The sequence below is a fragment of the Genypterus blacodes genome, unplaced genomic scaffold (genome assembly GCF_046128005.1).
Source record: "Genypterus blacodes isolate CSIRO-AG114 ecotype Tasmania unplaced genomic scaffold, CSIRO-AGI_Gbla_v1 ptg000067l_1, whole genome shotgun sequence".
In the NCBI taxonomy this organism is placed as follows: domain Eukaryota; kingdom Metazoa; phylum Chordata; class Actinopteri; order Ophidiiformes; family Ophidiidae; genus Genypterus; species Genypterus blacodes.
This window is the reverse complement of record NW_027466879.1, coordinates 7261640-7289181: the sequence shown is the minus strand read 5'-3', so window position 1 is coordinate 7289181 and position 27542 is coordinate 7261640. Positions and strand designations below refer to the sequence as shown.

Sequence of the window (27542 nt, the reverse complement as noted above, 5' to 3'; positions counted from 1 at the left end):
TTGGTCATTAGTGCACTTTGTGTGTTTGTGTGAGCTGTATTAACAGTGTGCTGCAATAAGGAGATCCTGTTTTATCTTCGCCTTGGACAGACTGCAGATACCAGCAGGGAGGGGGGTTGTGGGAAAATGTACCCTGATAATTTAAAGCCAATTGCCAAGAAAAGGCTCCAGCAAAGGGCTCGCGTGTATGAGAGGCAGTGTGAGCCTTTATACTCTGTTACACAGACAAATACACTCTTTTATACACCCCTTTAGTTTATTTCGTACGTTGACATATGCAAAACACCAAAGGAGGGTCCATCTTTTAGACATATTGTGTTCTACCAGTGTTTCACACACTTTCAGACCCTGAAAAGCACTGCAGTCCACCACTCTTTATTCCATATTTAATAGAACAAACACTTGATGTTTGATATAACATTATTTTAGCGCATAAAACTGTCACATCATTCCTGACGTCATTAACAACTGGGACTTGCTAGGGTGGTTACGATCATATCTCTCACTACTATAATTTAATATAATGTAACTGGTATTTCACTTCAGCTTGTTTGCTCTGCAGAGCTGTGAGCTGCTGCTATGCATTTGTGATGCTGCTGCTCAGGTGGTGAAGGTGTATGGACTACTGTATGCTTGTGTGCTCAATCACCACTCTCTCACACACACACACACACACACACGCACACACACACACACACGCGCGCGCACACACACACAAAGCTGTTGGATACTCAAAGGAGACATTATCAACCCCTGCCAACCTAAGTAAATGGTAAATGTCTTTGAACAGAACAGCAAATGTAAGAAAATATGACTTTCAGGATTAATGTGTCAAAAAAGACTGGAAATAAGCAGCCATCCAGCTGTGTGTTTGAATGTGTTCATCCACAGCTATACACATTATTGTCTTAATGAGAATTTAGAAAAATAGTACCTGAGGAAACCAAACTGAATATTCCTTCATTCAAATCCTGTAGTGGTTGAAATATGATAAGTGTGTTTTGAAGTGTATTTAGAGTATAAAAAAATATTCCAGATAAAGTTATTGTTTGGGTCATTTTATTTATAATGGAGTTCCATTAGTACAAGCATTTTCAAATAGGATAAATTCAATAACAGGAGTGTTTGGTGTGGGTTTGCTGGGCGTGTTTGAAGCTAGGCTATGCTAGGCAGCTGGAGTCAGTGATTCCAGTTTGTGTTCCTTGCTGTGTCTGCTGGAGGTCACAGCCACCAATGGGCCTGTTTGGGTTGATAAATAAAATCAGTTCATAATATCTGTCTTCTTTGCCTGCTGAGACGCCGACACACAAACATCCATAACGTAGTGAAAACTCAGCAAATATTTTACAGGAAAAAGTTTTTACTGAAAAACTATGGTAATTTTTAGCTCTTATAATTTTATAGTATACGATTGTATAAACATGAACATACATGAACATCAAGGAAGATCTGTTACATAATGTTTAAAATACATCTACTCCTCTTTTAGCAGGTGAGAGTAAAATGCTTTAGGGGTTAAATCTTCACGTTTACATCAAAGGTTGACATACAGTGTTAAGTCATAAAAGCTAAAATATAAACAAAGACAATTAGAAGTCAATTTTAATTATGAATTAACATTTCTGATGGTCTCATCCGTCGACATCGGTGGGGTTGAGTGAGCAGACGTGCTCGGTGAACGGAAAACAATGGGACATGAGGTTACAGCAGAACCATCCGGCCTCCCCACACCTGACCGGTTGCGATTTTAGGGTTGATTGCAAGTGCGGCGATGAAGTCTCTGAGAGTCCAGCATTGGGGGTGAGGGGTTGTGGGTGTAGTGTTTGGGGAGGTAAGTGGAGCTTCTGGTGAAAAACAGCCCTTCCCCTTTGCCTCTGCGAGTGCTTTAGTGATGTTCGTGGAGGACACGGGGGGGAGTCATTCAGGTGGAGTCAGGTGGACGGGATGTTAGCGGAGAGCGAGCTGGTTTTGATGGAGACCGGGGTGGGGGAGGGGGGGGTGAGGTTCTACCACCGTGCATGGACTGGAGGGAGGCGGGTCAGTAATGAGGAAGATGCACCCAAAAGGTAACGCCACCTTAAGAATTCTTGGCCACCATCTTCATCGTAATGGTTTTCACTTCTGAGTACTCCTTCAGGCCTTGTTCTCCCCTGAACACAGATGATAGAAGTTAGTATTACTAGGTAGGAGCAGATAAAACCAAAACTATTTCATCAGCATTAGTATTATTGTGTTATATTGTGTATTGTGGAGCAGGAAGCAGAAGTGGTACTTACAGTTCACGTCCATTGCCAGACATTTTATATCCCCCAAATGGACACTGTGTGCTTAGAGCGTTGAAGCAGTTTATCCTAGAAAATACACAAAACATTAATAATTCTGCATCTGAATCATGTAGTTTGTTTAGCTTACTGGAAGTGTTCTGAGTAGAAAGAGGAGTTATTCAGGGTTAGGTCTCTTTTCTTGGGCGGGGGGCAGAGTTAGTGGCTGTGGATGTGTCTTACTCTGACTACAATGTTTACTTGCTTGGTAAGGTATAAGTTGTAGTGGAGCATTAAGGATGAAGACTGAGGCAGACAAACGTTTCCTGAGGATCATTCAAGTATGACTAGCGGTTAACAATTCTTGGCAGAGGCTGATCAGCCGTACATCCAAATACGTAACCATCTGCAGGTAATTACAGCCCAAACTTAATGAAAATGTTTCACATGAAGTTATCTTTTTTTTAGATTAGATTAGATTCAACTTTATTGTCAATGAGCAAGTACAGGTACAAGCCAATGAAATGCAGTACCTGTACTTGCTCATTGACAATAAAGTTGAATCTAATCTAACTGAACTGTTATTTGTACAAATGATAAAAATAAGGGTTTCAATTTACATTACGTTCTGCATTGTTGTCTTACTGGCAGATAGCTTTGACAAACTGATATTTGTATCTAAGCTGAAGACAAAGAGGAACAAAGGAGAACATTTCTCTGTGGCCTGCGTAATAACTGCAAAATAGGACGTATCCTGTTTAGAGTTCATGGATATTTAAGCCTGGAATAATTTCTAAAATGGAAAAATACTCCTGAGAGTAGATGGGACGTACCACACAGTGCCAGCCTGCATGGCTGTGGATATGGTCAGGGCTTTGTTGATGTCATTGGTGAATACAGCAGCAGCCAAACCATATTCTGTGTTGTTGGCTCGTTCTATCACCTCCTCTATAGTTTTGAACTTCAGTATCTGCTGTACCGGTCCAAAAATCTGTTAAGACATAAGAATGTTCAGGTTGGTTACTTTATCATTGGCAGATTCTCTTTGGTTGATGACAAGAAAACAATCTCTGTCTTTAGTCAGCATTTGTTCATTAAAAACTGTGAATGTCCAAAGCCTTAAGGCGGTATTGTCAGACGTCTACTTCACACAGGTACATGCATAGGTTGTGCTGTAGATATCCCATTTTTTTCTCGTACCTCCTCTCTAGCGATGCGCATGTCATCTGTCACATTTGAGAAAACGGTGGGCTCAAGGAAGAAGCCTTTCACACCCAGAGCTTTGCCACCACACTCCAACTTGGCTCCTTCACTGATGCCGCTCTGGATAAACTCCAGCACACGAGTCTGCTGCTCGCGACTGACCTGCACAGAAGACAGAAGACAGACAGAGTGTGAAAACAGGGCACTAAGATATAAAACCATTTGATTAATGATTATTTTTTAATGCAGACCTGTGGACCCTGTTCATTCGTTGGATCGAAGGGGCTGCCGACTCTTCTCCTCTTTGCTCTCTCCACACTCCTGCGAACAAACTCCTCATATATGGGCTCCTCCACAAAGATGCGAGATCCAGCCGTGCAGCACTGGCCTGCATTGAAGAACACGCCCTGATGGGACTCTTCTACAGCCAGATCCACTGAAACAAGGTACTGCAGTTAGTTGAACAGCTCCTTGAAAACATTATGATTTTTTTTATCAAGCCTTTAAGAATTTAAAGCAGATGTTAATATCAAATTCAGTGCAACATTCAGTTCAGTTTATTACAAAACTTTATTGTGTTGTCTGAGTAGAACTGAGTTTCTTGGCACTTCCTCTTGTTCTTCTCTACAGACTTTATATTTGCTTGTGTTGTATTCAAATCTCATATGTATTATTTTGATTCTTTCCCATACCACAATGCATAAAACACACTATAAATGTTTCTACATGATGTCCCTGCTCATGTGATAACTTGACATATTAGTAGGCTAGAGAACTTATATCCTGCTGTGTGATGGTACTTTTAGATATGTTATTAGATATAGTATTGTGTATGTTTGAATACAAATCACGTGGTTAAAAGCCAAATGCCAAAATAATTCCAAACACATGACATCTTATAGAAAACCTCCTCATGTATTTAAAGCTATCCTGTGGAAATTGACAGCTGAGAGACAGAACCCTGCTGCTGCACGGGAGGGGTGAGCGGACACCTGTGATTTATGGGTCTGGGTTGAAGCACCTGAATGAGTCAGGGTCCATTCTTGTGATTTACAGGCCAGAGGGAGGCCCTCTCACGGCTGCTGAAAGCATTTGAAAGCCATGGCACCACCAGTTTGGTGAACTTAGAATTTATATGAAAGTCAGTCATCCTTGGATTTCACGTCACTATAAAGCTTTGCAGCATGTGTGTATATGTGAATATGTGTGTGTATATATGGAGATAATGAAAGACACAGACAATAAGACATATAGCTATGTACATCAATATGTTGGCTGTGTTTTTGAGTGACCTGTATCCAACACTGGTCTGAACACAGCTCAGCGGTTAAGGGCTTCAACAAGAAACAGGATCAACACGTGCTCACGAACAACAACAAGAAATTTGTGAGACAGCTGGATAAAGGTCAGTCATTTCTCACTTTGTGGCTGGGTTGTGATCTGTGCCCTCTAGCTTTCTTGGGTGGAAACTTCTCCATATTCAGTATATCTAACAAATTTACAATCTCTTCATCTCTTGCATTAAGCCCCATCACTGTTCCAGGCCCTACGTGCTATACGCCAATTTCTTGTCTGGACTACAATTAAGGCAAAACTTTAAACCCTGTGTAATGAGAGCTCACCCATTGAGGAAATCCATGTGGCGTTCATAAATCATAGTTGCCGTCTTTTAATCTTGGTGTGTTACTCAGAGTAAACAAACTTCATTTTGTGCTGATTTCAATCACAATATATGAAAATGTGTTGTAATTTGTTTAATTAATGTGCAAAAACAAATTCTGAGCGGAGTGTTCTCACAGTGGTCACATAGCAGGAGTTGAGATATGAATCAAGTGGAATCTGTGTGTGTTTGAGTTCAAATGGAAAAATGAACTTACTATCAGCATCTGCAAATATGATGTTGGGATTCTTTCCTCCCAGCTCCAGCGTCACTCTCTTCAGGTTACTCTTCCCAGCTGCTTCTTGGATCAGCTTGCCGACCTATGAAAGACACAGATCTGGGGTTTACTCACAGAGATGCAGGCCTGTGGCCAGATCAGTAAATCAGCTTGAGCCATTAAACAGCCAAAGAGTTTGGTCAGCCCCAAACAGGGAATGCACTGGTGGGCCAGCTGATACATGAGTTCTGTAAACACACAGACTGAATATCTTTTACAGGATTTTGGCAACAGAAACAGGAAAATAAAGTGATGTGTCAGCAGAGAACAGCATCTTGTGTGTAATAGAGGGCAGGAAGAGGCAACCACGAGGTGTGTGGGTGGTGTCGTGAGACGACAGTGGAGTGATCTCACACAGAATGGGGAGTTTCATATGAAATGATCCTAATGTGTCCGTATAGAGAACGACAAGGGATTTGCGGGGGTTACATCCAGCGGCAGACTTTAAGGCAGAGACTTGCCAAGAGCCCAAAGCTTAAAGGGTCCCAAACAGATAGAAATCATCTTTAGTGTACTATCCCTTCATTCTAACAATCAATTTGAGCATTTGAGCGATTTCAGCAGATTCAAATCTTGTAGTTTAACATTAGCAGTGGGGACTGATCAAAGCTTTTCCTAAACGAACAATCCTTCATTTAGGAAAAAGCAGATAACAAGGGCCGATAGCTGGGTTTGCTAATGGCTACCAAATCACTGGACCGACTCTGGTTTCATCTTTCATTTATATATCCTGGTTAGTTCTTATCAGGAGTGATGATATCACCAAATGTAGACTTTTAGTTAAGACACTCATGAAGTTCAGCATTCTTTGGAGAATATGTATCTTTGAGGAGAGGTTTTCCAGACAAGCTTGCGTGTTTATGATTGCTGGAATGCGTATGTGAGATGATTTCACTCATTTCCTCCTTTGATCTTTATGCAACTTTTATCATCAAACTGAAAACAAATGGAACTCTCTGCTATAGATGAGGCAATGAGGGACTTTTGCTCCTTTATGACACTGGTATTTTTTTTTACTGCATATTAACAGAGTGACATACTGTATACACCAGCTAAATAACAAGCCTGAGAAACCCAATACCTCAGCTCTCCAGAGCCTATACAAACAAGTATCCATCTTCCTGTTACTCATTCAGACTATTTTGTTTTCTAAGAGAGAGAAGGGAGAGAACAGAGAGGGAAAATACCCCAAAAACCCGGAGCACTCAAAGACTTGTCTTCTCTCACTGTCTTGCGGATTTCTATCAATTAGTGAGAGAGAATAGAATAGAATAGAATAGAATAGAATAGAATATAATGCTGTGCCTACTACTGTTTTATGTCTTAGGTTAGCGTGTGTACACGTATGACAAAAGGAAACACACTGAGCGGCTGCACTCATTAATGAGGAGTCACAGCCACATGTGAGTGAGAACAGGGATGCGTTCAGGCCCTATAATGCACCTGTAGCTAAACCAGCACCTTCCATGCTGTGAGGAGATGCTACTACAGAGCTGTGACTCACTGTCTGGGCATCAGCAGCTCTTACAACACAGCCTCCTCCTCTCTGTAATTGACTCCAGATCACAGGAAACAACAGGAAAAACTGGGACGCTCACAAAGGAAACGTTCACTCGAGACAGATGATACAACAAAGAAGATGTTTGTGTTAGAAGGTGCATTTATGCACGGGCACACGCACGTACACACTGATTGGATGTGTGTGTTTGGGCATGTGTGAGAGAAAGAGACAATGTTAGTTTTATGTTAAATCATACTGGAAAATCACTAGAATGGGTCTGGGAAGAATTAGGGTGGAAAGGAATTACGAAAATGAAAACAATTAAAGGATATATTCAAAGGAAAAAGTGGAATATTCCAGGGCAGAATGGAGATGGATTAATACTAAAAGCCATTATCAGACATGTTTGTTTGCTCTGGTCTGACTCAAGGGAAACACGGTTGCATTTAGGACCTGGATCAGTTAGGTTACACACAGGACAGATCCAAGTGAAGAAGATATTTCAACAAAAGACATATGTGAGGACACTCGCTCTGCTCATTGGCCAGAAAACATCTGGGGGTGGAGCAACAAAATCAAAACAGGAAGTAGTCCTCTACTGTGTCTGGAAAAGAGTAGTATTAGTAAATTAGTGAATTATGATCCTTTCTTCGTGTTGCTAATCGTTGGGTGTGGAAAAGTGTTGAAAACCACGTTGCTTCACATGATGTGAAACACACCTAGCTAACCTTCAACATGTTCACTTCTAGATTTGGAAGGTAAGCTTGATATGTTGCCACCTGTTCACAGCATCACTTTGATTTGCATTCAGGGGCCTTTGTTGCTCATCGTCAAATCTCTACTGTCTAATAAAGGCTAAATGCCCCAAATAAAACCAACAATTGTTATAAAGGGAGAATCACTGCCTCAACTGTCAATCATGTGGCCTGGTGTTGGGTGGAAGGAGTTGTGGAGGCAGGACTGGATTTTACCTGACCCGATTTACCTGATGGAGACTCTCTGGAATAAGAGTTGTAAAACACAAAATCCCTCAATCTGACATTCCTTGAAGTGTAAATTCTCCCATCATTTTGTCAAATTTTACTTAGGTTACTTTGCCTCCTTATCATTAACAGGAATTAATGATACCTGGTCTATACCTTTGATTGTTCCATCTCTCACCACCAGAGTCAAAATTGTCAAACTGTAAACCTCAAGACCAATCCCACCATTACATAAACCAGAGATACGTGTGAAATACAAGCTGGTCACATCAAAACATCAATTCTACATTTGCGTTTGCTGTAAATGGTTTTAGCAGGGAGCTTAGTTTGTGGTTAGAAATAACAGATGTTTGTAAAATGATCTGCAGAAATGGAATCTGCTGTCAGTCGGGTTGTTCCTGCAGGTCTGAGGAATGCTCTCTGACCACAACACCTCACCGCACTCAACACCTAACATGGTATGTCCTTGATGATTTAGCTTTCCATTAACGTCTTCCCAGCTCAGCAAAGCCACAAGGGTTTATGCTGTGTGTGTGTGTGTGTGTGTGTGTGTGTGTGTGTGTGTGTGTGCGCTAATAGAGAGTTCAAAGAAAATCAGGAACATTAGGGAGGAACATTACTTATAACAGCAGAAACAGGGGGAGGATGGAAGGATGGAGGTTTACTGTGACGGCACATGTAAAGGGACAAGATCACATGGGCTTGGAAGGAAATACTGCACTTATCTACTGCAAGTACTTGTGTTATTCTTAAATATTTTGTTTTGTTTCCATTTTGAGGTCTGTGCCCTACTACACTGCAATTCAAAGAGACTTTTTACTGCTGTTATCACTAATTACTTAGCAGACTGAGATATATATGAGATACACTCATAACAAAGCTATTACAAGGGCCCATTTTCCATCTTCCATTAAAATATGATTGCATTGTATCCAATATCTAATGACAGGACTCTTATTATCTGGATGTGAAGAATAGTGGAGCTTTTAGACACTTGAGCTCTTTGTACAGCTTGCACTTGTTGACTTTTGCTTAAAGTAGCAGACTGTAAGATTGTGTGATGGTGGAGGAAACCCTCCTGTACCTCAGTCCTGCCTCCAGTATTCCTCCCACCATACAACATGAGATGTGACTACTGATGGAGGTAGTGACAAAGAGAATTCTGTTTATGGATTCCAGGGTGAGATGATAATTTCAACAAATTCCAAATACAAAGGTGCCTCTTAACTGTTACGTAATGTATCTTGAAATATTTAACTGGGAAGACGTTTTCTGCTGATATAATGATACCTTCACTGTAGAATATGAAAATCTGAGTGCTTGTTTGTGTTTTCAGAGAGATATGTGTACCGTATACTGTTAAATCTGTGCATCTGTGAGATCAAATGGGAGCTCCCCGCCATGAGAGGCAATGACAGGGCATGCAGCTTTATGTAAAACCACAGTTGGTTGTTATTTAGACATCAATTTAGACACACTATGTCCACTAATTACATAGCATGCTCTTGTGGTATGCACATGTTGGTCACTGTATCACTCTTGTTAGCTGATATGAGCTCCTTTACTGGGAAAAAGTACCTCAGTTGATCCTGTGAAAGCCACTTTGTCTATGCCCATGTGCGAAGCAATTGCAGCTCCTGCAGTTGGCCCGAATCCTGGCAAAATATTGATGACTCCCGGTGGAAACCCAGCCTGTCAAAACAATATGAGAGGAAACAAGCTTTAGCGGAGATGACAGCAGAGCCAAACAAAACCACAGGCAGTGTGGGGGAATCCGGACCCAACCCAACCTCCCTACCAGCAGGCCCACAGAAAGGATAGAACATCAAAAAGAAGAAGGCAAGAGACACACAGGCTCCAAAACGAGGAGAGGCCGGGGAGTGAAGGGGGGAAGACATGGAGGATGTGGACGCTGAGAGCTGCACGGTATGATTGTGTTTCTCATGGGCATTGCATTGTTCCTATCCGGTGCAGCTTACTCGAGATTTCATCCTGATGGTACACTTGACTACTGCGCTCACTACCCTGCTGCCCGTGCCAACAATGAACAGACACACAGATCATTTACAGGGCTGTGGGGTTGTGAAAATACTGCTTCAGCTGAACATGGTTTCTCAATTTAGCTTCATCAAGGAGTCCCTTCAATTTGTTAACAACTGTGGACCCAGTGGATTATTTGAGTCTACAACTTCAGTCAAATGTCTCCTCTGCATTTGACCCATCATGCATGCACCCATGAGCAGGGAGGGGCCACTGTGCGCCCGGGGCCGGGGACCGACTCTAATTCTAAGCCAGTGTCTTGGTCAATGGCACTGACAGGAGAAACCTGATGTAACGTAATTGTTTTTGATGGTGGGAAGAAACCCAGGAAGAGACGGTTAGAACGCGCAAACTCTACACAGACTCAGATTCAAGATGGGCCAGAATTTCTAACTGCAGAATAAATGGGAAATTTTGAATCCTGAAACCTAAGTTGTTCCTCTTGACATATTACTGATAATTCAAGCATTAATAAATGATTGATCAATTCTACCAGACATTATTTAAAACTTAAAAAACCCCTTTAAATGATGTCTGGACTCCTTTGACTTAAGTTTGCTGACCTGAGACATGAGATAATCACTAATCATCATCATCATCATCATCCTCGTCGTTGATGATGATGACGAGATTTACTTGCGACTTGAGCCCACGTATTAGTATTTACAAATAACAGCATGGGAGTTTCTCTTCTGTCATATTTAAAGTAATTTAAAGGGAAATTTTAAGATATTAATTCCAAAACACCATGGTGACCCTGTTTGAAAGCTGCACCAGGAGCTTTGTTTCAACTTGGCAACACTTGCCTGTCTGGACATAAGTGCCAATATTTGACTTTTGACCTACATAGTTACAGCTTGGCTCCACCTCAGCAGGTATGTAAAACTTGGTTGTATTTTGTCCTTTGCCTCGTGTGTACTATCTTGTAATCAGTGCTCAACCTTCTACAAATGTGTCACTAGAAACTGAGTTTACTCACGAGCGCAAAGAGCAACCAGGCCAATGCTTTGTCTGGGTTTCATTTTATGGTTTGGGATCACGTTACAGATATAGTAAAGAAAAGCTGGTGACACTCTTTAACATCTGTTTTTGTCACGTCATATTTAGTCTAATATTAACATTGGATTATCCCAAAGAAGTGACGTCAAATTCCTTACAGACACACTGAGCTTAGCCAACTAAAACCTGACAGTGAATCGTGAATGATTGCTGATAGCAGTCACACCTGAGGAATGGTTGATCCAGAACCCCTAATCTTTCCCATGGATGCCTGGAATTGCTGAAGCCAGTTCACACTCGACTTCACCTGATCCCAATATCCCCCCCCCAGAGATTTTCAAATCATAAATGAGGAACGAATGTCCAAATGTCAGTTACAGCACAGGCCAGGGACAACCCCTTCCCCAATGGAGGCCCGTCATTGGAAGTGACATCATTACTTTCCATGAGATTACGGTAAAATCCGAACAGGTGTGTTTGGCACAGCCAGCGCACACAAACGCTTAAGAACATGAGGAATATTTCAATTAAATAAGGCAGGAATACGAAAAGTCACAGCCATCATATCTCAAATGGGCCTCACACTGTCAAAACATGCAGAAGAATGAAAATGGAGAATTTAACAAAAGCACTGTGGCCAGACAGAGATCACATTCACTGTATTGTAACCTTACTAAGCTGATCTAACGGCAGTGTGATTTACCTCTTTGGTCAGAGCTGCCATGTAAAGGCATGTAAGTGGAGTCTGCTCAGCTGGTTTGAGGATAACTGTGTTTCCACATGCTAGTGCTGGACCCAGCTTCCATGCTGTCATCATCAGAGGGAAGTTCCACTGTGGGTGTCATACACACACACACACACACACACACACACACACACACACACACACACACACACACACACACACACACACACACACACACGCACACACACACAGGAAAAAGACATCATACATCTGACTGACATGCTGGGTGGTCACAAGTCAAGCTCTATAACTCATCGCTCTTAAGTCACTTACTCTCATTTTCACTCTGTCTAAACAGAGTCAAGTGAGAAAATGTTCTAGGCACTTGTACAGTATTTTCTCTTCCCACAGCATTCTGGGAAAGCAGGGAAATTGCAACACATGTGCAACCTCGCCGTATCCCTGTATGACACACAGGCCTGTGTTATTTCTGCTTTACACAGGAGCCCATGGGGTTCAGCACAAAACTTTTTACAGTCTTGCACAATCAACACTATTCTTTGGCCTCTGTTTCTCTTGATCTTTTGGTCTTTTCTGACCTCTCTCTTTTTCTCTGGGTCACTATGTTCACTCTTCTGCTTCTCTCACTCTCACTTCTCTGTCTCTCATTCTTGATTACTCAGTCTCACTGGCACCTTCAGTTTGGGGACTTTTAGGGGTGGATTACTCAAATAACCATGATGGTGTGCAGGAAACGGACCCTGTATTTCACCAAACAGGCCTGTCCCTTGATAGCAAACAACAACATGTCTCCATTTCAGATTATGTTTTCCACAGTCTTACAAAAAGTCATACTCACAGGGATAATCTGTCCACAAATTCCAATGGGCTCGTGTCTGGTAAATGTTAGATATTGTCCATCTGTGGAGGAGGAACACACACACACACACACACACACAGACACACACACACACACACACACACACACACACACACACACAAACACACACACACACACACACACACACACACACACAAAGAGAACAGACACTTTTAGGTCTAGCTTTTGTACTTTTAAGCTAAAAAAATGACTGAAATGGATGAAAAAACGTCATCAGTCGAGATCTTTGTTGACTCAACATGTTAATTTGTTAAAGAATCTACACGCAGCACTCTCGCTTACATTACCCCTGTGAGAGATTAAATTACATGTCGAGCATCCAACAGCTCAGGCATGTGTGTAACTGTTTTAGGTCATACACATGGGTGTTAAGCTGGAAAAGTTTGCTCATTCCTCTTGCATTACTTTAGTAGAAGGAGGTACTCAGTAAGGGTGTGCCATGCTTGTTCATTCTCCACAAATGTTCTAAAAACAATTGATATTGAGAAATGTGGAAAAAAATGTAAGTTTGATTATTGCAACAGCCCTCAGCTGATGAAACATTGCCTAATGTTGCATTTGGATGAGGACATTAAATGGTCAATGACAAGCCAGAGGATCATTTGCAGTGAGAGACATAAGTATGAGTATAAGGTATGATAACAGACAGACTGGAGGATGAGACACAGCAGAGGTCTTAGAGGTTTGACCTCATCATTTGGTTAAGTTAAAGCTATAAACCATAACACAAGACTGTGGAGAAGTAACTGTAGCATGATGTGTTTCAAAGTATTAGGTTTGCATTTGTTATCTTTAAATATTGGATTTACCATGCAAAGATATTCATTTAATATAAATGAATAAATATTGCCAGAAATTTCAGGTTCAAGTTTTGGAATTCAATTTTCAAATAAGCGTAGACGGAGGAAAAATCGCATTCAATTCTCTGAGCAAAACCACAGGGACATGATCACCATGGTTGGTTCAGCCACAGTTGACAGAAGAGGCTTTGAGTGATATTTGTTTACTTTTCTTTAAGTCAAGTTGACTGTATGAACTTAACTTGAATTGGAGTATTTTTACATTACGGTATCGATACTTTTACATTACTAAACAATCTGAGTACTGCAGGAAGAGAAAGTGCTGGAAGACAAAAGCCAGCCCTGTGCAAACGATGTTCACAGTCATGTTCACCAACCTATTCTTTTGTTGTTTAACATCTTATGAAGTTAAGTGAGGCGTTAATGCTGCTTTAATTTCCCAACTCCCTCCTCCATCACCCGGTCTGTCTTTATTACATTTCACTGAAACATACAGGGACTTTTGGATCTTACCCATAGGAATGGAAGTGCCGTGGATCTTGTCTGCATACCCAGCAAAGTATCTTAGTGTCTTTATGGTTCCTTGGAGATCCACAAACAGGGTGGGCAGGAAAGGCTTCCCGCCGTTCAGTGACTCTATAGTCTGAGGAGAGATGGGGGAGAAGCTTTGTCATCCTCACATGAAGGCAAACTATTCCAGCTTTTATTATCTCCCATGGGTGAGATGTTATACTACGATAACACCAGACTACAAGTACAGCCCATGAGTTACAACCTAGTGTTCTCTTTAAATGAAATAATCAAATGCTAAATGTGATTTAGTGTTTTTAGATCCGTGTGGGAAGAACCTTCAAGTAGTAATTCAAAAAAGTCATGGTACTCATTTTTCTCTCCCAAACTTTGGAATCCCCCCTTTTGTTGCGTTCCTTGTCACACACACACACACACCAAAGGGATGTGCAGACAGCCACGTGCTTCCTCTGTGACACGTGATGTCATTGCCCACCCACTTCCCTCCTCCATGATGCAGGTGCTCTAACTGACCAGTAGTAATTAGTCACTGGCGCATTGACAAGGGCCAGTTTGTGTGTTTTATCTAAATGTCAGCCCTGCACCGCCGTAAGGAGTCTTTTTTTAAAGTAATTTGAGTCATTTTAAGGATATCGAGTCCCTCTTACTGCTAGATAGACACTGTCCCTCTCCACCAGGTCAGCCAGTTTGGAAAGCAGCCGACCCCTTTCAGACGCATCCATCGTACGCCACACTGAGCCCAGGGTAAAGGCCTGGCGTGCAGCTTGCACAGCTTTGTCCACATCAGCCTGTAAAGAAAACAGTAGAAACATTACTATGGCTTTATATTCTGTGCATATACGGTATACACTGTGTCTAAATGAGGAGTCCAGTCCAGTCCAGTCCATTAGGCCGCTCTCAAAACATCAAAATAGACCTAATCAGCCTTAAAACAGTTTTTTTTACACTCCCTCAGGTTTTACTTTTGTACCAAACAGATGCAATGCCGATCTGCTTTTCTTCTTTTGGACACATATCTTGATATTAAATGAAAAAACAAGCTATTGGCTCATTAAGAGGGAATGCCCCAAAATGTTTGCTGTAGAGATAAGAAACGGGAGTGGGTGGGAGGCAGTGGCTCAGTGGGTAGTGCTTCCGCTTGGGAACCGGAGGGTTGCCGGTTCGAGCCCCTGCCGAGGTGCCCCTGAGCAAGGCACCGAACCCTCAATTGCTCCCCCCTCTGCGTAGGGTGGTAATGTAATGTAAGTCGCTTTGGATAAAAGCGTCTGCCAAATGCTCGTAATGTAATGTAATGTAATGCTTTAGGCAAATTATATTCACAGAGATAACTAACCCGTGTTTTGTGGCAGCAGGCATGAGATGCTGTTTGCATTTACCTTATCTGCTTCCTGCACCTCACAGATCTGCTCTCCAGTGGCCGGGTTGTACGCCGGGAAAACCTTCCCGTTAACAGAATCGTGCCACTCGTTGTTTATGAAAATCTGCAGGACAAAAAAGAACAATAGTTTTAGTTAACGGCTCTAACTAGAAGTCTTTGAGAAGATGGATAATGGTGAATCCAAACAGGATGTAATGAAGAAAAGCCATTGCAATTTTTGATAAGGGAAAATATTCAGAATTCCTGGAAACCCACTCTTAAAATGTCAGACAGTTTAAATAATGTGCCTAAAAAATGTTGAATGAAAAAAGATTGACGATTGCCATAGCAACGAGCAGAATGTGTACATTTTTAGCTGACATGCAGCTCGTGTTACTTCCTCTAACATTACCTCATGCATTCAGGCTGCCAATAATCAGAAAGATCCAACAACACAATACTATCACAGAAAAATGTGTGCAGCAAGCAGCAAAGTAAAAACATCTACATTTCCCCATCCATATTGGTGGATAACAGCTTTTTTCAAATCACTTTGTCAATTGCAATCTGGTTTGAAGTTGTGGAAAAGTCATGGAAAAGTTTGGGAACGTAATCGGCAAATGTGTGTGGGAACCCTGGGAAATACACAGGCAACTTCACGACAAAGATACATATTGTGCTTGTGTGGGAAATAATGTCTGTCTTTATTATTTTACACGTATAAGCAATGAAAAACGATCTTCATGTGCTGCAGCAATGTGATTGTGAAAGCCTGTGAAAGACTCCAGGCTGCACTCTGGGTTTCCAGGCTCTTGTGTAAGGGATACGGGAGAATCTGTGGAAATCTGGACCGAGATTCCTGCCTGTCCAGCATTGCTCTCTGGGGAGTACTCCACCATCCAGACAGGGGGGGACGGGGCGGGGGGGGCAGATAAATCCCTATCAGACACCAAAGCCACACCCATCCACCCCCAGGCACAGACACACGTTTCACAACATCGCTGCTCGTTTACGAGATCATAAAACACGTGCCGTGCTTGGTTTCTGTGACGTGTTAAAGAAAGCCTTCCGTTAAACAACCGCCCGGGATTCCAAACAGGACATATCCAACATCTACTCAGACCAGAAGAAAAATGTTTACACAATAACAAAAGTGGGAATTATGTCATAGGAATGTTTCAGAGTAAATTCCCATCAAGAGTTGATGAGAAGCAGAGCAATGTGCGAGGTGTGATTTGGAATTGTAAAAGAGAACGTCTCCTTCCCGCCTGACATGTTTAGATCCATTAGGTGGACTACTCACACACTGTTTTTAATGGCTGTCGTACTGTCTGATAGATAGAGTGTAAGGAGAACATCTGCTGGCACAAATCCCTGTGTGTATACATTTACTCTTGCCATCCTTCCACACACACACACACACACTCCGAGCGGGGTTCAAGTATCCCACTGGCCTTCGCCTCCCTAATTCTCTGGCATGTTTACCTCTATAAACCTGGCGCTTTAAGTACTATTTAATTGGCTGTAAACCGTTAGACATGTTTACTTTCCAGCAGGTATAAAATGCCAGGGAGTCTAGAAAAAACAGAGTCGCAGAAAACACATCACTCAGCATCCCTCCTCCTCCTTGTTCCCACGGCTGAAGGGCTTATAAATGGGAACTCTGCATATGAATAACTCACGTGCAGACATTATTAAGGTGTTCAGTATCTGTGTGTACCACTCCACAGACTCATTCCTCTCTGATTCCTTTGTACTCACCCCCCCCCCTCCACCCCACCCACTCACAACCCCATCCCCCACACACCTAGACATGCACACACACACACACACACACACACACACACGCAGATAGACGCGGGGCAGAGTGGGTTCTCTCTCCACCAGCTCGGTATTCTCAGGCATCTCCCATCAGAGGCCACCTTTAATCTGCTGCTCATTAAGGGCACTTCATAAAATTGTCAGTAACGATAAGGAGCAGAGGGCCAGCTACAAAAACACAAAGTCCCGTCGAGCGCTGAATTAGTTTTTAAATTTATAGGGGCCACTGAAGCGGGGCACCCTAAATCAGAGGAGCCCCCTGACAGCCTCAACAGTCTGAGCAAGAATGCAGACCATGGGTAGCTTTATGCGTGGCGTAACCCCTCTCACAAGATGTTGCTAAAGGAGAACGGATGAAGCACAAGAACAGTGAACAGGCCGCCATCTAAATCACGGCCAGAAAAGGACAACTGTCAGCCGCCGTTTGGCTCAGCCCTCGCTGGGCTCGGACTGGTGTTAGACTTTTGTCTCGTTCCATTGAGAGACTTGATTAACATGACAGGACTAAGTAATGAATCAACTCTCAAGGTTTCTTAAAATTGCTTTTAGGATCATTTGGAAGAGGGGTGAAGAACACAAGAGGGAGAAACCGAGTGCAAGGGTGCATATTTTCTAATGATAAATAGTGTTTTGGTTCCCAGTCCCTGCAGGGTCGTTACTAACACTGCACATGATGGTTCCATGTTTATAAAAATCTGCATTAGCTTTAGATAAGGAAGAATGAACCCAGAAACTGTCCTACAAAACAAACAATTATAGTCCCATTAGGTCAGTAAATGGACTGCATGTCGCATTCCTTTACAAAGCCTGATAAAAAAATATCCTATTCAGTGTGAATTAGCAGGCAGTGATATTGCATCATTTTCAGTATTTTGCTTGGTTTAACTGCAGAGTGGAGGCACTCATAGAAGCTCTTGACTTTGTTCTGTGAACTAGTTTGTATACATGTATGTCATTAGTCTTTCACCAAGGAAATCCAGAATAAGTGAAACACTTGTCAGAGCACTTAAGAGTGTGTTGTCTAATAGCTCACACCTAGCCTACTTAATACCTACATAGGTGGTAAATGGACTTATATAGCACTTTACAACCTCATAGTCACCCATTCATAAACTGATGGCAGGTTCACACCATGAAAGGAGATCAGTCTGCACTTCAGGAGCACTTCAGGGCTCAGTGTCTTGCTCAACAACTCTTCAACAGGCTCTCTAGGAGGAGCCGGTTGAATCAAACAAGGAACCTTCCAACCTCTAAAAGACCATCAATCATAAATGTACCATAAAAACCGTAAAAAAATTGGATTGAAAGATTAAATCACCTGAAAGCACCTCCTGAACATGCACAAGACAATGGGTGGTGAAGGAAATGTGTGTAGGCAGAAGCGGCTGTCCGAAAAATGGACAAAGTGGCGATGTCATTCGGGTGTTTCCACACTCTGATGTCTGGCTTCATTAACACCAGGACACATTTTGTTTCCTCCCAGTGCTCGGGTGGTGCTCCCAGTGGGAGGATTTGATAATGGCGGAACTGTCCTCCCCCTGGGACAGACAGGGACGGGACGCTGGAGCATTAGAGGCTCTCACAGTCCAACACATGCATGTTAGGTGAACTGGAAACTCTAAATTGCGGAAACTCTAAATTGAGCGTGTGTGTGTGTGTGTGTGTGTGTGTGTGTGTGTGTGTGTGTGGGCCATTCTTGTTGATTGGATGTTATTCAATACCCAATATAACAAAAGATAACTATTTGTTCCAGAATTGAAATGATGAGTTTGTTGATTTCCTGACTTTTTCTAAGATTAATCATACTTTGTGTAATTTTTGGAACAATTTGTTTTGAGGAGGGAGCTGTAAAGGGAAGTAAGGGAGAGCATGAAACTCCAAAGTTCTTCAGCAGCCAGCAAAACATCTGTTTAGCTGCATGTTTCTTCTCACAGCTTAAGGAACATGAAGCATTACTCAGCCCTGGTCTTTTTTTGGAGAGGAGGGGGGGGGATGAGAGTGGGGGATGGTCAAATTAGGGATTGTGGCGTGTATACTTGTATGTTTACACACAGCACACCAAGAATCCAAAGCCAGACCAATCCTACCCAGGCACCTGCAACCCACGTCTGCGCAGGAAGTTTCATATCCTCTGCTGCTAGAGGACCTCCACTTCCTTTCTGTTTCTGGAAGGAGTTCAAAACGCTCATAATTACCACGGTTACCACTGAGTGGAGAGCATGTGAAAGTGGAGAGCAGCTGGTGTTTTTTCTCTGCTCTTCTCCACATGTCTGACACCATGAAGCCTTCATGTTTCTCATTCACACACACACAGACAATGCCACCCTGCGCTCCAGAGTTGGGTGAGGGCGACCTCGCTGTCAGCAACTGGCAAACGTCTTTGTTACTTGGCATTGTGGGTGAAGTTGTGAAAGTGGCTTACTGTGGGTCTGAAGTTATATGAGAAACTGAAGTTTGACAGTAGACTGCATATTTACTTGCATTGCTATTGCATTATTCATCATTACAACTAGCTTGAAGACATTTTGCAAGGGTACAGAAATTATTTCTTGGAACCTTCCACTCGGTGTAGATGCATATCAAATGACTTGGATTTAGGTCATAAAACATGTTTACTATTTGGTTTGGAGAATGTATTTTTAAGTTTAAAGGCCCATGCGAAGTCACAGGTCACTTTTAAAGATTCTCTTAAAGTCCAGATTCTAGTCATTAAACTTTCTAAGACACAAGACACTACACCTACGAATACTGTAAGGCACCAAAGATACATCCTTCATCTTTCAGGCCACATCACTAACAAAGGGTTAACGTTAGTCTAGTTCACAGCTTAATTCATAAAGGGATTATAAAATATAATGAATGTCTGTAATAACGTTTATACTCAGCCAAAATAGAGAAAAAATATAGATCTACAATAATTAAACAAAATCTGATTCTCTGGAAAAAAAATACAGTACAATTATTTAAAAAAAAATGTTTGCAGTGCCTGTGTGTGTCTGTGTGTGTGTGTGTGTGTGTGTGTGTGTGTGTGTGTGTGTGTGTGTCTGTGTGTGTCTGTGTGTCTGTGTGTGTGTGTGTGTGTGTGTGAGTGTGTGTGTGTGTGTGTCTGTGTGTCTGTGTGTGTGTGTGTGTGTGTGTGTTTATCTGATTTTCTCTGCAGGCATCATTGGAGAAAGAAGTATTTTTTTAAGAAACACAATGCTTTTCCACATACGAGTGAACATGAAGAAAATGGATTCCGCTTCTGCCACATCTCTCTGGGGAAAACACGCTTTTCCCAGGATTTATGAAGTGGAGTGTTTTTCATAATGACACCATAAGGATTTACACGTTCCTTGTCAAGAGGGCTTCAGACTGGAGGTTGGGGAAGTTAACAGGCTAACCTCCCTGTCACCCGTCTTCTTTAAACAGTGATTAAGAGACAGGGGACACGATGTTGACGTGTCTGCTAAGCTGGTAATTTACACTCGCTGCACAATTTCACACCAATGGACATATTAATGGTAGTGCACACTTAGCCTGTCACAATCAAAGATGTGTGTTTTAGAGAGTATGTGGCCGTGTGTGAATACAGAGATTGTGTAAGCAAAGGCTGAGCTGGGAGAGGGGGGTGAGGGGGGGAGGAGGGGGGGACGGGGGCTCTCGCTGTGCCTGTTGTGATAAATCATTTAGATGCTCAGTATCCCCTAACTTTGCCTCTGTTTGATCTTCATTGCTGTGAGATGGTGGTTTTGAAGTGAAAAACCCCAGAGCTGTGTGGGTCAGGCTCTGGCAAAGCAGGGCCACTAACCCACACAGTCAGACAGGGTCATAATTTACACCCTGGTGGACAGCACCAAGCATCGGGGAGCCCCCAGGCCTCCATCTGTACTATCTCAATCAGTGACAGATTGATGGGGGGCTCTTATTCATCTAAACTGAGTGGACGAATCTGCGTAGCCAGCTTCACAAATACTGGACACAGGTTGTGCACAGGTTCCAGCGGTGAGAACACTAAAGCTACCACGAGCAAAGACACTTAAGAAGGAACTACATGCATAACTGTAGACGAGATTAGAAGAGCTGCAACCAAGACGACAATCGAGTGTGGTGGACTTGTTCCCTTTAGCAGTTGTAGACACTGAGTTTGAGTCTACTTGTCACTGCTGCATTTTGTTAACCCAAAGTTACCTGATACCAGAATGTTTTGATCAGTTTCTTAGCTGGGTCTAAATATGTAGGATTGCAGAACAGAAAAAAAACAATGGGAATTCCAGGTTCCCTGAAATGAAGCCTGTGTCCCAGACTGTCCACTGAGTGGCGCTGTAGCACCTGGCAAACTGTACTGAAAGAAACTTAATTTCACCAACAAAGGTACGATTTGCAGAAAACAATTAAGTTATGATACAAATACATTTACTTAGAGAGAACAGTCTTCTCTATAAGTGTCCAGATTTATTACTGTAGAAAGAACACAAGTCGTATTTTTCTCTCCAGGCCTAAGAGGTTAAATTAAATCAAAGCAAATGTTGTGAAGAAAGTGATGAAACCTTGACAGACCTCCTCTATACAAACAGCAAATTGCGCAATATCAAATGTGAGGCACCTTGCACAAAACGAGTTAAAGGAACACATTTTACAGTGTTTTGTTCCTCTGGAGCGGGAGACCAAACACACTTCAAACAGCACAACACACACTAACAGATTCCATTCACAGATTCTTAAAACAACCAGAAATCCAACAAAATCTCTCCTGATCAAATCCAGGTCAAACATGACTTTATAGTAAACAAACATGGTGGAGCACGGGCAGGAACAATGACCCATACTAGCTGCTGCACTGTTCTGCATAAACAAAAAAAAAAGAAGAATGGAAAAACAGATGTTGTCACGGAGACGGCGTGAAAATAGCCTGTACGTTGGGAAATTGTCACTTTAAAATGAGTGAATTTATGACCTGTGGCCTCGGTCGCTCTTTCCCACATCACCCTGTGTACTTTGTGTTTACCCTGAGCTACAGGACGTCGGGTCAGACTGGACCATAAATATGAATATGTTTAATATTTATTCATTCAAACCAGACCGGAGGAAGTAAAACAAGGTAAACAAACCTCACACTGATCAAATATAGCCAGAGAGGGGGTTGGAATGCGGCGGATAACTGGTTTGATCATCTTGTAGTGTGAATCCTAAAGGTGCTTGTCAGTAAACTAAATGAGCATCATGCATCACTGGTTTTGGTTTAAGTTTAACATGGACTTTGGATCATTATGTTCTTTCTACAGAATATGGTTTTATTATGTCAACGTTCACAAAGGTTGAAATATAACTTTTAATTGTTTCAATTGCATTTTTTTGGGAACAAAGTATATCTTATGAACTGTTTTTCAAAACAAAAGCACCTGATCTGTGCATTGATTCCGTTTTATTGACGACAAAATTTGTACCACCAATTGCCCGGTGGAACAAAAGCTTTCTCTTTTGCTTTGGTCATTTCGACTTTCTCTCCTCTACTTTGACCACATTGATAAATAGCTTTCATGTCTGTTTTATTTATGGCTTCCTTAGTGCTTCTATCAACCTTTAAACTGTTTCTGTGTCTTGTAAACCAGCTGTTGGAGACTTCTAGAAACAGCAAAGTGGGGGTAGGGAAAACACAAGCAAAAGGACGCTTTAACCCTCGTGCTTTCAGCTACAACACAATGTAAACCAGTAGAATATTAACAGAAAAACTCATGCACAGTTTTATACAGATGCACACGGGACAGAGGATTTACTTTAGTGAACAATCACTCAAAGGTGAGCAGTTCATGGCTCGGTGAAAAGGACAAGGGGCAAGCGTTTACCGCAATAATGCTTTTTATGGCACGGTGCACTGGGATAGAAGCAAATCTGTACAGTGATGATACTGTATCAGCCGTATCTCTGCTCCCAGGGCCGTTCAGGTGTGAATCTCCGCGTTGCAACACAAAGAGGCCATGAAGTCACGGCTGAAATTTGTCACAATCTGAATTCTTATGTAACTTAAGAAAAAAGCCTGATATCATTAAATCACGGGAGATTTAGTTTCTCAGGCTAACAGACAACGAGCAGCGATCCCTCTTTCCTTTCAGCGGGTGGGGTGGAGAACAGGAACAGGGTGTGAGGAGAGCCCACGCCAGGGGTGCCCATAAATCAGGGCCCTTCTGCCCCCTATGTCCACCACACCAACAGGGACTGGATGATCCAAATTCCTGGAGGTTAATTCACCAAATCGCTGCCTAAATTTCCTCCTGTACACCAGTGTGTGTGTGTGTGTGTGTGTGTGTGTGTGTGTGTGTGTGTGTGTGTGTGCGCGTGTGTGTGCGCGTGTGTGTGCAAAAACATCCCGTCCAAAACACATGTACCGCAAGATCATTATGTGCCCTTTGCACTTAAAACACTGATCGAATTTACACACACTGTCATTAATCTGACCTGTATGAGGCGTGACCTTTAATCTTACAATCATAAACACACTTGTTCGCCATGTAACAGACAACTGCAGCTTTTCTGGGCTGCTTAATACAAATTCATGTTAGGTGGTGGAAAGCATTGCCAGAAGTCTTCACGCATCCTTTAATGCTCCCATCAGGAAAGAAAAATGAGTCAAGTTATTTAGCTGGTGGTGCTAATTTTAACTTTGTTTAAGTAGTGTTCTGTTTGAACTTTGTGGTGCGAGCAGAAGCGTTAACACAGCTTCAACACAAGTTATGTCCAGAAATAATTCCACTTAATTATCAAAATCTCTTTTTTTTTTTCTCCTGATAGTGAATGGTGGAGTTAAAGTAGATTTAGTTCGGATATATAAAGAAGTAAATGTAGTTAGTGCTGCAGACCCTACAGTGAAAAAACATTTAGTACCAAAACATACTGTAATGAGGTCATTTTTACTTTTTTACTTTAAACCACTGCAGGAATGCCAGAGGGAGAAAATTAAGAATAAAACATTTATTAATTTGTCTTCAAGATGAATTTTATTTTATTTGACCAAATCCCATAAAAATCCCTATAAATAATTAAACGATCAATTTATTAATTACTACTTTATTTATTAATTAAACACAAACAGGAGTGGTTTACATGATGGTGTGTTCCAACACTTCATTACTACACTTATCTGCACTTTATGGCAAAACACAGCCTACATACAGAATTTGCCAAATATCTGACGTGAAACTGAGTTTTTTAGAGTTCAATTCCGCTTCTTTTTTTTTTGCTCTCTTTGTTTGATTCTTTGCTCTAGGTGTTCCGTTCTGTTCTGTGACGTCACAAAAACCAAAATAAGCGTAAAATCACACAAAACAAGTTATTTTTGATTATCGCTCAGATTCTGCCTGTTGCTATAAACATTACAGTTTAACTTAACCAATATCACAAAATACTACAAAATAAACACAACCACCTTCTAAAAATTGAAAAAAATCTGGTTTAATCTGGGTTTTTATTTGTAATATTTCAAATTATGAACACGCATTTCCATTTAAGAGGGCCAGTTTAACTAGAACGTAAATGCTATGATTTAGTTATGTATGTATTTACCTCTATTGCATCCTGTAAGAGTTATAATTGTATGTTAGAAAATGTTTCCAAGGTCATCAAAGACTCAGAGGATTCTAACACACGCCATGACACGCCCTTTGTAAAACCCCACGCTGATAAAGATCCGGTACTGATCCCCCTCATCTGATAGTGATAGATACATCAAAATCACACACGATGCAACTAAAAGCGCAATGACCCCAACATCATTATCACGTTGTTTCATGAAATGCAATGAAGAGAAGAATACAGAGAGGAAAAGACCGAGAAGTTCACCCATGTTTGTGTTTCACTTCAGTATTTGTAATATTCGGTTGAGATGAGGTTGAAGCAGGATTCGGTTGCTGCTCATTCCGGCCTGATCTGGACTCAAGCACGTGGACGCGGAAGAAAATGTCATCTGTGACGTTTATCAACACGCAATCTCTTCATGTTTAAGCAGCTGTGTACTGTGAGTTAAAGAAGTTATAGTGTGCAGCAGATCAGTGTTATCACCACTGCCTGCCCGCTCTCATACGTGCTCTGATGCAACGACCCCCCCCCACCCCCCCTTACACACACACACACACACACACACACACAAACACACACACAACACACACACACACACACACACACACACACACACACACACACACACACACACACACACAACTTTGAGTTTGTTATCTAACTTTGTACATCACATATGTGCGGAAAACATCTGTTTTGAAGGTAACCTTGTCTGCGCGTAAAACAGCTTCGGATGTGTACAAAGAAAATATAGTTTGCGCGTAAAAAGTATGTGCGTGTGTGCGTTAAGAGCGCACTCCGCCGTGGACGCGTCGTAGGGAGTGAGTGAGTGAGTGAGTAACAGACAGACCTTGGTGTAGTTGATCTCCGGGTTGGGTACCGGGGAGGGCATCAGCTGGAGGGATGCCATGAGCGCGGCGGGGTCGTTCTTCATTTCTCCGGGCATCTCGATCTCACTTGAAGTCATTGCGGGTCCGTGTGCGCCGGTCTGTTGCGCCGCTGCTGCTGCTACTTGTGCGTTTCCTCGGGGTTGTCTGATAAGAACCCGGCGCTTCTGGGTTTATAGCCAAGTGTCAGCCGCGGGTGGTTTTCATTGGGCAGAGAGAAGGGCCGTCCTCTCCCAAATTCAATTCCTGCATTTACATAAACGACCTCAGCCCTGCGTGTTAAGGAGGAGAATCACATCCACACCCCCACCCACCCACCTACCCACCCACCCGCCTTCCCGCACACCCCACTGCGCCCCCGATACACACACTTTTTGCTCCGCTTTCACTTCGAAACAGCTGACGCGTTTCCATGTAGTCACTCGTAGTTTGTCAGTGAACGCAAAGTCCAAAAAGCAGTAGAAACACCCGTGCTTCCTCTTTACATTTATATGAAACCGGTGTATTTGTATTTGATCGTGAATTCATAGCTAATCTCTCTCACACTCGGCCCATCTCCACTTTACACACCAAGAACCAAAGGGTACCAAACTAAACCAAATCAATGACGTTTACACTTAACCAAACTTGTTTAAACTCACACCGATGCTAAACGCGCAGAGGAGTCATGATCTGCGCTTGAAGTAGCATCACATTTGATTGTTTCCTTGATGACACGAAAGTGCCAAACTTCTCATGTAGTGTGTTGGCTTAATACCTCCTCCCCTGCAGACTAAGATGTGATGTAAATCTGCAGATAGGAGGCTCGCAGGGCTCTGCAGGCACAGATTTGTCCCGCAGGTGATAATTGCTTCTGGCACCTTCTTCAATAAACATCCAGGCTGAGCTGTGAGCGAGGCTGTCTCAGCTAAATAAAGGAATTAAAGCAAAGACACACATGTATTAACACATCCGCAACAACTGCATATCCTCACATATTTATGAGGGGGTCACGGAAACCGGCCAAGAGGTAACACACCTTTGTAAAGTAAACCCAAACACACTGATTTACGCAGCAAACTGCCTTTATATGTGACATTATAGTTGGGCTGCATTATGACTTTAATGGTTTAATCCAAAAAACCATTACAAGTAGAGTACATTGTTCCCCGGATGCTGTGATTTGATCTTCTTTCTATAATAAATATGTAGACTTATAGTTTTATAAACACAACTACTAAGGTCCACTGTGCATAGAATGTAGTTGATCAGGTTTATCACTTTATCAATAAGTGTCAAATCCAGTTTATCAATGAATTGTTGATTTTATTTTTTACTCTGCACCGTTACGTGCTTTTTATATGTGTGATTTGTGTTTATATTTTATCTATCTATCTATCTATCTATCTATCTATCTATCTATCTATCTATCTATCTATCTATCTATCTATCTATCTATCTATCTATCTATCTGTGTGTTATTGAGATAATCTGGAGTTGTGTATTAGTCAAGTAACTAATAACTAACTAACTAACTAACTAATATATTGATTGAATTCTCTCTTTATACAACACATACACAAGCATAAGAGTATTGTTTATATAATCATAATTGGTAAACGTTCTTGTACCTATTTCTGTATGTGGCTCTAATCTGTGGATATCAGTAAGAGAATGCGCCGTCTTTGTCCGGTTCCTTGTTGCCTCTTGGGGATGAATAAAGTCTTATTTTAGCTCATATGGTTGAATTCTACATATAAAACTATTACATTGTTCCTTTTTGTTGAGGTGTTGTGGTTTTTGTGACGGGAGAATGAAACAAACCCGTTTATTCTCAAACCAGAGTTTATCTAAAAACGTTTCTACATGTTTGCTGTTTTTATACTCTGACTTTCTTGGCAGATCAACGGAATGGGGGGAGACAAATTGCAAGCCTAGTATAATTTGCAAATCCCGGAGGATGCTTCTCCTCCATCAGCACATGCGGCTCTTCTCACTCACAGCGTGAGCGACGCTTCCAAAGTATCTGTTTCACATCAAAGAGCCTGCAAAAGTGACAGTGATGAATGTATCCAAACATCCATCCTCTCCTGTCGCCTCACCTCT

At 42.0% G+C, this 27542-nt stretch overlaps 1 protein-coding gene across 1 annotated transcript; it reads right to left on the bottom strand.

Moving 5' to 3' along the window:
• Positions 1–237: 237 nt before the first annotated feature.
• Positions 238–25734, bottom strand: aldh1a2 (aldehyde dehydrogenase 1 family, member A2). The gene is made up of 13 exons (XM_076155502.1): positions 25421–25734; positions 15218–15322; positions 14489–14629; positions 13824–13953; positions 12469–12530; positions 11628–11756; positions 9464–9577; positions 5342–5444; positions 3716–3900; positions 3462–3626; positions 3095–3252; positions 2277–2351; positions 238–2150 (listed from the first exon to the last, which is right to left on the bottom strand). The coding sequence occupies exons 1-13, from the start codon at positions 25535–25537 to the stop codon at positions 2078–2080; spliced, it is 1557 nt and encodes a 518-aa protein (XP_076011617.1). The 5' UTR covers positions 25538–25734; the 3' UTR covers positions 238–2077.
• Between the last annotated feature and the right edge of the window lie 1808 nt (positions 25735–27542).

Excerpts from the sequence above, each read along its gene's own strand:
- aldh1a2 (XM_076155502.1), bottom strand. The coding sequence starts at position 25,537 with ATGACTTCAAGTGAGATCGAGATGCCCGGAGAAATGAAGAACGACCCC. Across the intron at positions 5,445-9,463 it reads CTTTCACAGGATCAACTGAG|GTCGGCAAGCTGATCCAAGA; the intron begins GTACTTTTTCCC and ends TGTCTTTCATAG. Across the intron at positions 2,151-2,276 it reads TCTGGCAATGGACGTGAACT|GGGAGAACAAGGCCTGAAGG; the intron begins GTAAGTACCACT and ends ATCTGTGTTCAG.